This window comes from Oryza glaberrima, chromosome 11 (assembly GCF_000147395.1).
Source record: "Oryza glaberrima chromosome 11, OglaRS2, whole genome shotgun sequence".
In the NCBI taxonomy this organism is placed as follows: Eukaryota; Viridiplantae; Streptophyta; class Magnoliopsida; order Poales; family Poaceae; genus Oryza; species Oryza glaberrima.
The window spans coordinates 6709195-6725705 of NC_068336.1; the positions used below are offsets into that span (position 1 = coordinate 6709195).

General features: G+C 43.0%; 1 protein-coding gene across 8 annotated transcripts; it reads right to left on the reverse strand.

Moving 5' to 3' along the window:
- Window positions 1-1617: 1617 nt before the first annotated feature.
- Window positions 1618-12312, reverse strand: LOC127754434 (receptor protein-tyrosine kinase CEPR2-like). 8 transcript variants are annotated; one of them, XM_052279967.1, is made up of 8 exons: window positions 11820-12311; window positions 6147-8761; window positions 4368-6049; window positions 3697-3786; window positions 2926-2987; window positions 2493-2568; window positions 2237-2333; window positions 1618-2146 (listed from the first exon to the last, which is right to left on the reverse strand). In XM_052279967.1, exons 2-3 carry the CDS (start codon window positions 8683-8685, stop codon window positions 5640-5642), a joined length of 2949 nt encoding a protein of 982 aa, XP_052135927.1. In that variant the 5' UTR covers window positions 8686-8761; window positions 11820-12311; the 3' UTR covers window positions 1618-2146; window positions 2237-2333; window positions 2493-2568; window positions 2926-2987; window positions 3697-3786; window positions 4368-5639. The 8 variants fall into 8 exon arrangements, with proteins under 8 accessions (XP_052135927.1, XP_052135924.1, XP_052135926.1 ...); XM_052279964.1 differs by having other exon boundaries at window positions 2493-2571; XM_052279966.1 differs by adding an exon at window positions 9639-9745 and having other exon boundaries at window positions 2237-2987; window positions 11820-12312.
- Window positions 12313-16511: the final 4199 nt, after the last annotated feature.

Genomic DNA, 16511 nt, shown 5'->3' on the forward strand with positions numbered 1-16511 from the left:
CAATGCCTTACAAGTTGGTTGTACTCTTGCTTAACTAGCAAGATGGTTCTACTGAAGTGCACACAACGCTTATAGACAACACATATTACATCCTTTAAGTAAAACATAGGCCACATCCTAATCGAACAAGGATGTTACAGTCACCCCCTCAAAGGACCTGACATCCGCGTCGGTCCAACATGCGTATAGACAAATGCCTTCGGTCCAATATATATGCGTATAGAGAAATGTCCAGAAACATGTCCCTTCTTAGCATACGTCCGTACGTCCAGTGATCGAAATTAACTTTTAAAACAATCCCCAAAAAATTATTGATATACACATATTCAGAAGAGAGAATATTGTTTTTTAAAAAAGCATATATATAAACATTCGTGACAAATTTTCAAACACAGCTAAATAAGATGCCGCGCATCAGTGCGGGCTACCTTGCTAGTTGAATTAAAAATTAGAGCGGATGTCAAAAAAATTAAAGGAACTTTACTTCCGAATCACCTTTGCGATTTGTGTTTTGATGAAATCACTCTATTGCCAAATGGATAAAATCTCATTGCCACATCTGTGCAGAGGAGGAAATGGATTTTACTACCTTAAGAGGGTCTCCTCGTTATTGCATTGTCATCAAATTGTTATAAATTTATTAGAAAATTATAAAATAAATTGTGATATATTACTGTACAAACATTTGATACTACAAACAAAAGTATTTGCTGAGTGTTGACCGAATTTAGTCGAAGCAGCATCAGCTTTAGCAACAATTGCCCTTTTTTTATTCATAGCTCTAAAGCAAACTAGTAATATGCCCGTGCTAAACGCTACGGTGCAATTTTATTTGTCTTTAATAATTTTTAAAATTTTCATGTTTAGCAAAAAAAATTATTATATGAACTATGCATTTGAGCTTTAATTCAATTTATGTCGTACATCAAATATATTGCAAGTAAAATATAATAATAGGATATACCAATATATTTGTGCCCTATGTCATAATGCATAATAATATGATATTAAAGATATATGATAATGCATATATCTGTGCCTTAAGATATATGATAAACGTGACAGATCAAAGGCACTTAGGTTGAGTATTGCATATAAGTATTTATCATGGGTATTTTAGTTGTTAATGGGCCATTACAGGATTTGGACCATACACATAAGTTTGTCATCTAGCAGTCCTTCACTTCTTTATCGACTGAATAGGCAACATAATAGCAAATTAGCAATACTGGTTTCTTATGCTAATTATATTTTCTTTTTTATACGCTTTCATATTCATAAACCAATATTCATGTGATTGGTCAGCTCTTTAAAATAATGGAGCCCTGAAGCAAATTAAATGTGTTTAATATAAAGCAAAAGAATTACAGAAATCAATAGTGCTACACATGACTAAATATCCAACGTCAGGAAATTGGCCGACCTAATTTATTTATGTCAGATCTAAAGCACAATTGGTGTGTGATGTGTCTCCTTATATAAAAAGACATGGAAAACAAATATAAAGGGACATGACTATTCATCCAACTGTGCCAAACAAATACAGAGTAGTTCAATAGGAGGTAAAGCACATTTGTATAGGTCCCAAAAATCAACTCAATCACAAGCAATACTGAATAGGCATCATAACAACAAAGTTTCATCGAATTTGGTTGTGCATTTCACAAGCAGTACTGAATAGGCCTGAACGACATTGTTTACTGAATTTTCTTGTGTAATTCCCAAGAAATGTTATTTTATTCTAAGGCCAAAACACAGTAGCGACAATACTAAATCATGGTTCCTTCTCGGTTGCTTCATCGAAGACGTCATCATTGCAGATCTTCATTGTTATCTCGATGAGAGAAGACCAGCGAGGATCATACCCTTCTCCCACCTTCCTTTTCTCGCCGTGTCCTTCTTCTACCTTCTTGCACTTGTAGTCTTCCATGGAACTCTCAACACGCCGCCGGCAGCCATCACGTATGTACTGAAACAACATCATGATGGCATTCGCGTGGTGCATGTAATAATTCCCCTTGTTTGGTGTTTGCCCTGACGAAGGGTGCACCTTCGCATCATTCTTGGAGTTCATTGACTCCTTAGGTGTGGCTTGATGTGGTGAAAAATCCACATCATCCACATCATCCATGGATGCCATGCCTCACTACAATACAGAAGAAGTAGGAGATCAATAGGTGCAAACTAAAGTATATAATAATTTCCAACGCAAAAGAGATAGATTGGAGAACGATACCAAGATGATGAGTTGAAGTTGAGCAGTCGTATGCAGCCGGCTAAGGAGGATCAGTAATTTTTTTTGGATCACACACCGTCACCCACATATATATAGGCTAAGGAGGATAATGTTACCATTGTTGCTATCATGATATTTATGGAAAGACATAACAATATTGCCTTGTATGTCTTGTGAGTTGACATGTATGGGCATGTAATACATGGAAATATTGTCAAAATAGCAGCTGACAGAGATTTGGATATGATTTGCTAACCTTTACTCTGATCTGCTGCAGGATAGCGTAATTGACAGAGATTCGGATATGATTTGCCAATAATATCCCAAGCTTGCTGCTAAGAAGATAAATAATAATAATAATTTGTTTTGATAATTGATCATTAGAAATGCTCAGGAAAGCTGACATGATTTGCAGTATAGTGCACCTAAAATTAATTAACAATCAATTACAAATGCAGTCAATTGACAAGAATGATTCACAATTAGCATTATCTATTGTAGGTGCTGTTTACTTTAGACAAGGGTGGTGATGATCCATTCAAGTAATTTCAGTCCAGCTCGGTACATGGTGAACATTTGTTTATTCAAATTAAAGCAAAGATACAATGCAAAACATATTGTTTAATAATGCACAGTGAACATTTGTTTATTCAACTTGCATTTTGACAATTCTCAAAGAACCCCGCTACCTTTACGATCGGTTTGATTCCTTATAATGTAGTAACCTTCCTGTTCGCTGAAAGTACCTGAGCTGTAAAAAGCACATGTGAAAACATTAGATATATCAGTACAAATTATTAAAAACAACAGTAAATTTCAATTTGTTAAGACGACAGTGATTTATATAAGGATCCCTCAGGAGCATCACATATGAACGCATCAGGTTAATACTACATATTATCTAGTTATTCCATACAAAAAGAAGCTTGAAAGCCAGCTAGAAATATTAAACTGTCTTGAGTTAATACAAATGTATAGTGCATGGACACAATTCAGATTATAACATAGAAACCGCCGCTCATAACCATCAACTTGAAATTCCAAACTCCTAAAAACCAAAATCTATAGAGTTCATTTTTTTGATTGCCAGGTTTCTGAAATTTTACCAGTAACACCAAGTTGAAATCATGATTATCTGCAACACGGCCAGAAAACAACCAAAGTTTTGTACTAATGCTTCAGTAATTTATCTTCTCTATATGAAAAAATAAATATGGTTCAGACTATTTATCATTTTGTCACCAGTACATGACATAGCGGATACACAATCTTATAGTGGCCTTTCATGTGGGGTCTACGTAGAGATAGTAGGAGTGTGTGTGTGCACGCGCGTGTTATTTGATCGTAAAGATAATACATGATCACAGACCCAAGATCCACAAACCAAAGAGATAATACATGATCACAATTTAGTAAAGCAGTGCCCTTTTAACGGCATCGTTTTAGAGTAACTTTGATACCTTGAATAACTAGAGTGAAGTAGTCAACAGCAGAGCAGGAGTCCTCAAATATTAGATCCTTCAATCAGATTTTTCCTGATTCATTCAACACTGTAAACGTAGGATACAGGGAAGATTTAATAAATGATCTGTGAAAGAAGATAAGTGCTGAATGACTAAGATATCAAATTTCACCCGGATGGAAAAATATATTACTTTCATTGATATGGCATGAAAAGAAAATAAGAAAAAGTATAAGGAGAGCAGCCACACTACCAATCACCAAAAAAAAATCTACAAAAAATAAATTAGTGTACTGCATTGCACACCGAAAGTTGCCATTTTATCATAGGCGACGTATTTTTCACTTTGTTCAGAAAAAATATGAACTTCATGAACAATCTATTTAAATCCATGGTTGTGGAACTGCAGCAGGTTAGGTAATATTTGACTGATTCACTGATTCAAGCTTTCAGCCGTGCATTACATATATGAACTAATGAGGATAGATAGATTTGTAGAATCTTAAAAACAAATAGCAAAGATTGATTAGTTTGATAAGATAAAAAGCAATGAGTGAAACAAAATGTAAAAGCATCCTAAAAATAAAATATTTAATTGCAATTTCAGTAATAAATTGTACACTTTGAAATTGCAATGTTCTAAAATTGTCAAATAAAAAAAAGTACTACCTCTTTGTGATGCCAATGCCTTCCCTTTTCTCTTTCTGTCCATTTTCTGCTGATGGGAGATTGGGCGTGATGGCCTAATGGCTGCTCTTCTGCTTGCCTTGCTTGCTCCTTGGTGCTGCTGCGCCCATCCGCCCTGCCCCTGCCCTGCTTGGCGCCTGCGTTGCACGCCTGCGCGGCTGCGCCCCTGGCAGGCTGGCCACTAACTCGCCGCCTGCCACGCCGCGCCGCCCGTCCAGCGTGGACGCCGCAACTCTGTGAGGCTGTGCCCGGGAGCCCAGCAGACGGCAGCCATGCCTCTCCTTGCCTCCGCCTGCCCTCCCACGCGCTGCGCGTCGCTTCCTCATGTACAGGAACGGGATCGAGAAGCACTCTTACCTTGTTCGTAGGCAGGATCGACGGCTTGTAGGGTTGAGGAGCCCTGGATCAGTGGCGGCGGAGGAGAGCCGACCGGTGAGGCGTTCCTCCTCGCAGGCGGATTCTATTCCTCCCGCAGGCGCAGACCGGCGTCGGGGAGGCGAGGGATCCGGGAGGAGGGCGACCGGCGAGGCGTTCCTCCTCGCAGGCGGATTCTTTTCCTCCTGCAGGCGCAGACCAGCGACGCGGAGGCGAGGGATCTGGGTGGAGGGCGCGGTGATTTGCCGCTGGGAGGGGAGGCGATGTTCGATCCTGACGCGGAGGGGAGGGATGCGGAGGAGGCGTGACGATTACGGAATGAGGGACAGGATGCGGATCCTAACGTGCGGTCGCGCCGATACGGAGGAGACGCGGCAATTGCAGCGATTGCGGCAGAGAGAGAGAGAGAGGATGAGGAGAGACGCGCGCGCATCTGGGACGTTGGATCCAAATTCTGCATATGGGTTTCGATCGTTGGATGTGTGATATGATGAATGAGTAACGAGTAAAACAACTTGTTGAACTATAGGTTAGATAAACTTCATCTTTTTCCACATCCAAAATCTATACCATTCAGTTTTGTACTCCTAAACATTCGTGATGATTCTTAAGAACAACTCCGACCCTCTGCCAACCAAATATTCATATATGTACAAATCCATTTTAAAATCTCAGTATAAAAGCATGACAAAATCAGAGGTTTAAACTATAATTAAAGTGGACTACTACCTTAATTGTCAACCATTTTACAAAATACCTGCAAATGCATCATCATCTACAGTATGATCCCTAGTACACATCAAAGATTAAAATTCAGCGAGAGTTGGCTGCAGAAATGCAGATGCAGACAGAGGCAAGAAGCAGAGTCTACTCTAAAATTCAGCAGCAGCTCTTGCTCCGGGCGCAAGCCCTCGCCGCCGGCGGCTGCCCGCGGGGGCTGCACGGCCCGGCGCCGGCGTCGGTGAGCATCTTCACCACGTCCCTCATCGTCGGCCGCCCCGCCGGCAGCTTGGCGGTGCAGAGCACGGCGACCTTGAGCACCTTGATCATGTCCTCCCTGTCCCTGGCCGCCGCCGCCGACGACGACGACGGCGCCGGCGCCGCCACGCGCGGGTCCAGCACGTCGTCGATGCTCTCCGCGGCGAGCTTGGTTGACAGCCAGAACACGATGTCCTTCCCCTCGCCGAACGCCGGGTCGATCGGGCTCCGGCCGGTGATGAGCTCCAGCAGCACGACGCCGAAGCTGTACACGTCCGTCTTCTCCGTCACCTTCATGGAGTAGGCGAGCTCTGCGCGGAACGTAAATTCGATTCAAAATCAGTACTACGAAATTTGAAAATCGTTTGAAAAGAATAGTTCGAATTTGGGTGGGGGTAGTGTGATTACCGGGGGCGAGGTAGCCGTGGGTTCCGGCGAAGCAGCTGAACTCGGCGGAGTCCTCGGCGGCGATCTTGGCGATGCCGAAGTCGGCGATCTTGGCCTCGTAGTCGTCGTCGAGGAGGATGTTGGTGGACTTGATGTCGCGGTGGATGATCGCCGGCGTGCAGTCGTGGTGGAGGTACATGAGCCCCTTGGCCGCGCCGAGCGCGATCTTGCACCGGCGAGGCCAGTCCAGCTCGGCGCCGCCGCCGCTCTTCGCCTCTCGCCGGAGTGCCTGGTACAGGTTGCCACGCGGCATGTACTCGTAGACGATGAAATTGAGCTCGCCGCGGGAGAGGCAGGCGTGGAGCTTGAGGATGTTCCGGTGCCGGATCTTGCCGAGGATGGCCATCTCCGCCGCCATCACCCTCGCCGCGTCGCCCTTCCACAGCCGCTTCACCGCCACCACCGTGCCGCCGCCGCCCTTGAGCGCGAGGCGGTACACGCGCCCCGTGCCGCCCGACCCGATCAGGTTCTCCTCCCCGACGGCGCATATCTCGTCGGCGTCGAGCTCCGGCGGGTGGAACGACTCCAGCTTCCACTCCGCGCCGCACCCGCCGCCCTGCTCCATGTCCCTCTTCTTGAGCTCCTCCAGCTTGAAGCTCCTGTAGCTGACGAACAGGATGCCGACGACGAGCAGCAGCGTCGCCGACACGAGCACCGGCACGAGGACGAGCGACCTCCGCGCGAGCCCGTCGCGGTGGCCGTCCTCCACCTTGCACACGCCGAGCTCCGACCTGCCGCCGACGCAGAGCCCCGGGTTGCCCGCGAACGCCACGTCGCCGTCGATCACGAGCAGCCCCGGCGGCACGTTCCCGGTGAGCCGGTTCGACGAGAAGTCGACGGAGCTCAGCTTGAGCACCACCAGCTGCGTCGGGATGGCGCCGGTGATCGCGTTGTGCGACAGGTTGAGCGAGTTGAGCGACGACAGCGCCGACAGCGTCGCCGGGATCGGGCCCGTGAGCGCGTTCCGGGAGACGTCGATCTCGACGAGCCGCGCGCAGCCGCCGATCTCGCCGGGGAGCCGGCCGGTGAGCGCGTTCTCCTCCAGGTGCAGCGCCGTCAGCTGCGACAGGCTCCCGATCTCCGGCGGTATCTCGCCGGAGAACGAGTTATTCGACAGGTACAGCTTCTGCAGCTGCCCGAGCCGCCCGATCTCCGGTGGGATCTCGCCGTCGAGATGGTTGTTCTGCAGCCACAGCTGGTTCAAGCTCTGCGCGTCGCCGATCGCCGGTGAGATGCTTCCGGTGAACCCGTTATCCGACACGTCGATGATCGTCACTGCGGGGAGACCCCACAGCCCCGCCGGGAGGCTGCCGGTGAGCTTGTTCTTGTTGATCCGAAACCTCTGCAAGCTGTCGCACGACGAGTACTCGTCGGGGAGCTCGCCGGAGAAGCCGTTCTGGAGGGCGAGAAGGTACTGGAGATTCTTGCCGTCGCAGAGGTGCCTCGGGAACGGCCCGGAGAAGGCGTTCTCGGAGATGTCGACGCTGTTGAGCGGCGAGAACCGGCCGAAGTTCGCCGGGAACTCGCCGGAGAAGCGGTTCTCGTAGGCGGAGAAGCTCTTCAGCGACCTCAGCTCGCCCCACGCCGCCGGGATCTGCCCGGAGAGGTTGTTCCGGTAGAGCTGTATCACCTCGAACCCCTCGAGCGCCGCGAGCTCCGGCGGGATCCCGCCGGAGAGCTGGTTCCGGGACACGTCGATCTCCCGCAGCCCGGTCAGCCTCCCGAGCTCCGGCGGGAGCTCGCCGGTGAGGTTGTTCCCGTACAGCTCGATCTTCCACAGCTGCCGGAGGTTGCCGATCGCCGCCGGGATCACGCCGGCGAGGTTGTTCATCGACATGTCGAGCGTCTCCAGCGCGGCGAGCTCGAAGATGGATTCAGGTATCACCCCTCTCAGATTCGAGCTCGCCAAGTACAGATACGTCAAGTTCTTGAGGTTCCCGATGCTCGCCGGCGTCTCGCCGGGATCGTAGCTGTTCATCCCGACGCTGAGCGTGACGAGGCCGGAGAGGTTGCCGACCCACGCCGGGAAACTCCCGGAGAGGTCGTTGTTCGCGACGTCGATGGTGTCGAGCTCCGCCAGCGCCGACAGGTCCGGCAGCTCGCCGGCGAGGCCGTTGCAGGAGAGGTTCAGAAACCTGAGCCGGGTGCAGCTGCTCAGCTCGGCTGGCACGCTCCCCGACAGCGAGTTGGAGTCCAGCTCAAGGCGTGTCAGGGTCGTCAGCGCGGCGATCGCCGGCGATATCCTCCCGGAGAGGTTCATGCTCGACAGCGAGACGCCCGTGATGGCGCCGGTCCTCCGGTCGCACCGGACGCCGAGGAAGCGGCACGGCGAGGTGGTGTTGGCCCATGTCTGGAGATTGTTGAGAGGGTCGGTCAAGCCGGCCTTGAACTGGAGAAGTGCTTGGGTCTGAATTTGGTGGTCAGATTGGCAGCTTGAGCTGATGGAGAGTGAGAGGAGTGTGATTAGAGGGAGGCAGATCACAAGGATGTGCCTTCTCATTGCTATGGATTGTTTGTGTTGGGAAATCTGATGGCAGCAGCTTGATCACATTGGTGTTTCAGTGTTGTCCTGGTGTCTGAAATAAAGAGAGAAAAAAAATAAACAAGAGATGTCACTTGTCAGTTTGGGATTCAATTTATATAGTGCTAATTAGATCAGTTAAGGTGAGTGAGAGTTCATCATTTGACATGACTGAAGGTTTTGGAAGATTCTACATAATGCCTACTACTAGTGGTGCTATTTCCTAGTGGTTCAGTACATGGAATTTCCACAATGGAGGACTAGTAACTGTTATGATGACATGCCATGCACATGATCAGCAGTATTCTTACTACTTTCTAAAAATTCAGAGTATGGTAACAAGCCAAATCACAAAGCAGACTTCTGTCTTCAAAACAAACAACCTCAGACCTAGGAGTCTCAAAATTAAAGCTGAAGAAATTTCTCAAACCAAAAACATGTCATTATGAACTGTTGCACCATATATATATGTTTGTTTGCTAAAAACACCTTTGAGCTCAAATCTTTAGCTCAAAAATTTGAGCTCTCACTTCAAGCAGAGTGAAAACTTTAGCTCATGCATGATCATAAGGTCAGGCTCAAACAGTGTGTAGGTGCGAAAAACTTTGAACAGCTGATTTGTGATTTGGACATTTCGAAAGATGCTTTTGGTTTGTTAACCACATGTTCAGAGATCATGACCTTCCATCGACCACCTTCCATACCCCCTACTCTGTTTCCCTCTTCACTACATCATCAGCAGCAAAATTGCACTAGATTGTCACCACATGGCACATGAAAGATTTTCCCACTAAATTAATCAGATAATTGGGGCATGCAAAAAAGCCAGAGCACTAGCTGCAAAATGTAATGGGGTCAGATGATGAAGTGCACACTCTACTGGGGGGAAGAAAAGATGGTCAAGGGGCAATTTTAGTGGGAATATACTTTACCAGTTACTATTTTAGTGAGACATCAGTGTCCAGCATGCCAAATGGCCTCAACACTTATGTTTTGTTGGATAACAAACCCATCCTTGGAACGACACGATAGGACCAACCTGTAAAGACAAACTAATTTGTTGGTGATAGAATTCTATGCAGTTTTTGGTATTTAATCTAGTAAAACACTTTTGACCTAATTTGTTTGTCCAAGATTAATTATCTGTGCATGTGTCCTTGCTAGAAAATGTATAATTTTCAGTTCAAACTCCATATAGGTTGATCCTCACATGATTCGTGCACGAACACTCCCAAACTTGACTACCAAACTACTACTTTTGTTGCTATGTCAAAGTATGATGATATATGTCCATCGGATAGTTGTTTAACTAATCATATGAAGCTGTCATTAATTTTCTGGTATGCATAGAAAATTGTATGGTTGTCAAAATCTCCTTTTCCATCTACTGTAGTTCAAAATTTTATATGATTATATTTTTGTTATTATTTTGTATATATGTTAATTATGATGTTTTTTCATAAATATATAGCTTATGTTTAATTATACTATACCTTGCAAAAATATTTTATTACACTGAAACTAACTAAATATTTTCAAAATATTTGAAAATTTGAAGACTGTATGCCCTATTGGACATGCACTGTTTATGTTAACTCTCAATCGACTTCAGAGAAAACTTAATCTCATGCTTATATATTTATCAAACCGTGCAGTCTATTTATCCGACATCACTAGTATTTTAAAGAGAATTTTATAAGATACCATGTTTTATAGTGTAAAGTTTGGTATCTCCAGGTACTAGTTCCTCGAGGTATCAAATATTTTAGTGTAAAATTTAATACCTATAAATACTTTCTCAAGGATTGTAAAATTTTTCATTTTAAATTTATTTTAAATTTTAATAGCATCTTTCACACGAGCTGTAAAAACTATAAAAAGAAAGAGTTTTTTAATTTTAAAAATTATACTACCAATAGATATCACCATAAAAGTCTCAAATTATAAATATGACTAGATGATCCCAGAGACCACGGATCACCTAATCATGTACAAAGATTTAAATTTTGTTTGTCTTAAATATCTTACAATCTACAATAAACAAACAACTATACCTACATAAGTGTATATACACAAAAGATTGAACAAATAGAGTGGTGTTTGTAGAACCATCACTACCTACTCCTCCTTTGAAAAGAGTAATATATTTGCTTCATTAAACCTGGTTCCTCCTTATGTTTTAAGAGAGGAATTTTTTTTTCTCACCATCTTTTACCAAAAACTGCAAGCTTTTTGGAACCAAATTTGTATGTATCATGAAGTTCCTTTTCACCAAAGCATAGGTGTACGATGTATCTAATCAGCAAGACACAGACATCAAAAAGCTACTGATGCCCTGTTTAGAGCTCTGTTAGATCAACTGCTGTCACACGGATCAGTTCAAAACAGATCAAATTCATCTCCAGGGGATGAGTCTTCCCACATCGGTATCACAAATCACACAAAGTTCATCAATTATCGAAGTTTCATATACTCTTTAGTTTGTACCGTCCTATCAAAAAAACATTGAAAGGAAGATCGTCTTCGTTATGGCCGGCAAACGTAGACATGCTGACAGACGACATGCATGCACTCCTTTTCTTTTTTTCAGGTTTAGAGCAACTGACATGTGGGCCCAGCAGTTATCAGCTACTGCTCCTAATTTGTATAGGCGGCCCTAGTGTGTATACATCATAGTCAAAATGGAAACTTCCACCAAATACATCAACCCATAAAGGTAAAAAGCTAATTGTAAATTTGGATTGAATAGCTCAATAACCTTCTAAGGTTAAAAATTAAAACGAAGAGAAATTTTATGGTGCAATATTTTACAGCGTAAAATTTGGTATCTCAGGAATTGCTTCAACGATCGTAAAATCATTCTAAAGGTAAAGTTACAGATGACAACAATTATTTACTGCCTAAGTGCATGATGACATGAACTCCATACTGAAACTGTGGACAGCTAACCATAGCAGAACTGAAAAGAACAGCTAACTATGCAATCCGAGAAAGCAATTCATCATGAACAAATTCCATGGCCAGCAGAATGCAAACAAGACAACTCAATCATAGATAACAAACCCATCAACATGAGTAGCTCAAAACAAAACAAAAAAAATAAAATCAGATACCTCTCAGCTTCTCCTGAAACTCCCACTCTGTTCTTCCTTCTTGACCAAACCTGCTCTTCCCAATCTCTGCTTCACTTCCCTTCTTCCAATCCTTCTCCTCACATGAACACACGCCAAGAGCAAAAGCAGTAGCAGCAGCAGCAACAAGAACAAGAGCAAGAACCAATGGAGCAGCAGGAAATCAACTGAAGCTAGAGAAGCCTCTGAACAACTCTTCAGATAAAAGGAAGGCACAGCTGGGTTTCAGTGTGGAAGGTTCAGAGGAGAAGAGAGGAGAGAGTAGCCAAGAGTTAATAGAGCAGAGGTCCAACCTATTTGAAGTAGCCACTACTAGCATTAGCATAGGGAGGACCAGGAAGCCATGCAATGTTTGTGGCTTTTCTTTAATTTTGTGGGGTGAATCAGCAAAGATGGATGGATGGGATGATGCACTGTAGAGATGATGTGCAAAGATGGTGATGGAAGGGATATGCAGGAGAGGAGGTTGTTGTTGCTTGTGGGAGTGCCGTTTGAGCTGTGGCAGCCGAGCCGGCCCCCTTTAGCTGCTGGTGGCTTGGTGAGGATTCTCTGTACCACGCTGAGGTGGCTTGTTATTTGTGGATTATTCATCATATTATTGAAACGGATTATTTACTTTACACTTTAAAAAAATATTTTTTTGCATTGTTTAACTGTTTGTTTTAAAATATTAGTTAACTTGATTTCCCAAAATATTAAATTTCTCCCTACAATCAAGTCGATAATCTGCGCCAATAACTGGCTCAATATTCTAAATCAGATGAGAAGACCCAGATGAAAAATAACTATGGATTTGACTCTATGTCTTATCTGTTTTGTTATTATTTTTCTTTTGTAGTATAATGTTTATTTTAATATGCAATAAAACCCCTAAGGTAAAAAAACATTGATGGATAATAGGAGCAATGTGCTACAACTATATGAATAGAATCAAATTTGGAAATTTCTATAAAGAATATTACTCAAGGTTATACAATATTTTAGGAGAAGCAAATGGTGAAATTTCCAAGCCAATATTAAATCCTCGACTCAAATTATCTCTCGTAAGCAAATGTGTTGTACTTGATTCAATTTTAAAGGGTTGCAGTTGACAACAAAGATATTTTTACTGAACTCTCGATGTTATAGACTTTAACACAAAAATATATAACAATGTAACATAAAACATCAACCAATTAAATAGTTTTTCTCCATGGCACTCTGTCTTATTTGATGAGTATATCGTTGATAATTGATTGTACCTGAAACCGACACAGGTGAATAAGTAGAGTATACTAGGGCGGGCGCCCACAGAGGATCCTGCCAGAGCTTTTGCCACTCGCTGAGTAAGCCTGTTCACTGTGGCCATAGGCTCTTGCGGGTCACGTGCGGATGGGGAATTAAGCTCAGCGCGTAGGCGCCGAACGCGACGAAAACTTAATATAAAGCTCATCTCTTCCTTTAATCACATGAAACGGCAGGCTTAGGTTCTTACTTACGTACATTGTTAGCTGCACACATAAAGTCTCTGCACCAGTTGATAAGTTATACATAACGTTGTTTCAGCAAGACTTTGAACTTAATTTAATTTGCCTGTTTCAGCAAGGCAAATCAACTATTATTTTTTTTTTTGGGAATGGCACACTTCATTGATTATGTAATAGAAGTACAATCTTGTTCTAGTAATTGCAAAACACAAGTTGGAGCATGATCACGCTAAACTACGCAATGAGCCGCCCGTTTCGTAAACTGAGCAAGTTTATGAGCTACTCTATTTCAATTCATTTTATTATGCAAAAAACACACCTCTTGTAGACACTTCATAGTCGTCTTGATCTCTCGTAGCTGGAAGGTCCATCGTGATCTGTGTCCTCCCCCTTGGTTGTCAGTCTTGCTACCGCCATATGGTACAATTGGTTTCTAGCACAACGGGCATATGCACCCACTCCACGGTGAAAACTTAATACATTACAAATTTAATCAAACCCTCACAACACGTTAGCAGCAAGACTTTGAGAAAGTCCTGCACCAGTTGATAAGTTATAAAATAACGCTGTTTCAGCAAGACTTTGAACTACTTTGCCCGTTTCAGCAAGACAGACCGACCATATTATTCTTCTTTAATTTAGTTGATAATTTGTTCTTCATTGCAGTGAGATGAAGGGAGACAAAACCATGTTAAGATGAAGTTGAACCTTGATGACCAGTTGTGTCCTTAATTGCTACTAGTATAACATCATGTGAGAGTATAGTCGTATGAAATTTGAAATAGGGATACACATTTAAAGTATAGCTGCTATGGCACCGACCATATGCATGCACATATACTAATATAATTGACATAAGAAAAATACTGTAACAATTAATCTTCAGAGAGCAAAGTGGGAAATTTGCTCCTAATTCATATCATATAAAGTACCCCGATATTATCAGTTATATTTAATTTCTAGACATCTATAATTTCTTCCTCTTTTTCATGTGAGTGTACTATGTCCAAACTGTACTGTTAGTTTGTGATAAAATTGCAGACCCATAACTATATCGTGTCCAACATCTTTTTCGTCTTGCATCAGGTCACCTTCACATACAAGGTGGTTTTCTTTTTCTTACATAAACCAACATTTTCGATGCAGTGAACTCCTGTGCGCCCAAGCGACCGGTTTCAGCGAAACCATGATAAACCTGCCGGTTTGTTCACACCTACTTCACAATATGAAATCTACATATATATCATTTTGACAAAATTTCTGCACACCAAAAATATATGTATTATGCATCATGGTGGTGTGCTAGCTGCTAATTAAGTTGACTCAGAATATATTTATTTGGGAGCTGTATGGTTAGCCGTGCAGCTCCGGGCAACGCTGCCAGTCGCCGGTCAGCATCAAGTCGGTAAAAAGAGAGCTGAAAATGAGGTCAGCAGTGAGGCATGTACAGTGTATCTCTGTATAAACCTCTAGCTGCTAGGGCTCACAAGTCACATGACACTTGGCTGGACACTATAGCAGCTCATCGACGTGTGCTCAATTAATTTCATAGCGAACTCTAGTATTTGTTGGGGTCTTTTTCGCCTTAATTTTTGGATCTCGGTTCATGTTTGTTTTTTTCTGGCTTTTTCGGTTGATCTGCATCGTCGTCACTGCTTGCAGTTCGATCGTTCTTTTAACTGTACACTTTGCTCTAGGTGCTAGAAGCTTAGCTAATGTCAGTACACATGTCAATTTATGAACTTTTGTTTATATAATTTGTGTTAATCGTTAGAAGTTAATACAACAATTTTAGTAGCTTGATTAATGTAAACTAATATATATGAGATCATCGTATAGAGTAATGCTCTGCGTGTCTCGGTTTTAGTTAACGAAAAAGTGTCACAACAACGTGAAATTTTCACAATTTGACCCTTTGCAAAAACTTTTTTTACAAATAAACCGCTGCCAAAACTTATTTCAAAAATGACTCTTTTGGTCAGCGCCAAATCACCTGGCGCTGAACTTAGACACCTCAGCGCCATGTCAACTGGCGCTGAATGCCGTGCCACCGCGGATGGGAGACTAAGTCAGCGTGCCAACGCATATTCAGCGCCACGCTATTTGGCGCTAAGGTGTCTTAGTTCAACGCTAAGGGTTATTTTTGAAATAAGTTTTGGTGACGGTTCATTTGTAAAAATAGTTTTTGCAAAGAGTTAAATTGTGAAAAGTTTTGTACAACAACCAACAAAACTACTATACTTAATTATAAGAAAGCCTATGCAAAAATATCATCTCTGCGATAGTTAAAATTAAATGACCTCTATTTATACAAAAACTAAAGGAGATCAGTGTAATGCACCCAAATTATCAGAACACACTTATCGTTAATTAACTAACAATTTTTTACCTCCATATAAAAAGAATAATTAATTAATTTGTCAATAAATTAAAGGCATCATTGCATGGCATGATTTGGCACGAGAGAAACCAAGCATCGATCCGTCCATCGAGTGCCGGAACTAGGCTACATAACTCCCGTGATGATTGCTACAGCAACGCATACTTCATCAACACGCAACAAATCAACATTTCTTTTGTTATTAATTAATGCATATATATAAATATAAACCTCATCTAATGCTGCATATACTTGCTAATAATTTAGTATTAATTAGATGCGTTAATTGTCCTTATTGAATTATTAATCAGGTGTATATATATATATATATGCATGGCGGGATTGCATAATAGAGGTCCATATCGTCTAGTAATTTTTTTGTTTCTGGTCGCGATTAGCCTATAGCTGTCTGAGAGATGGCGAATGGATAATCGCCACGTATTACTAGTGGCGCACCATCTGCCCGTAGGCACAGGGTGCTGCGCTATTGGTTGCGCTATCCTACGTGGACCGTTTATATCTCTGCCACGTCGGCAAATGTCCATAACATTTTCACAGTTGGACTGATCAACAAGAGCCAATTGTGCATTGGCTAGCTGTGTGCACGTGTCGCGGTGTCAACACATGCTTGGTCCGCAAGATCATAATTAGCACTAGTAGAGTAGTAGTTAATATATTTTCGCGGGGGAAGCTCCAGTGATGTGGTGCTAAAGTTCCCACCCACCAGGATATAATTTATATCCTGGTGCTCACAAATATTACGCATATGCAGGTGGGGTTTCAATAGAATTTTAGTATATCAAGGATATGCTGCTGGTTTGCGTCTTT

What these genes read in the sequence shown, in the direction of transcription:
- LOC127754434 (XM_052279966.1), bottom strand. Translation starts at nt 8,685, where the DNA reads ATGAGAAGGCACATCCTTGTGATCTGCCTCCCTCTAATCACACTCCTC. An exon ending in CCACGGCTACCTCGCCCCCG is followed by an intron (nt 6,050 to 6,146) that starts GTAATCACACTA and finishes CGTTCCGCGCAG; the next exon opens with AGCTCGCCTACTCCATGAAG.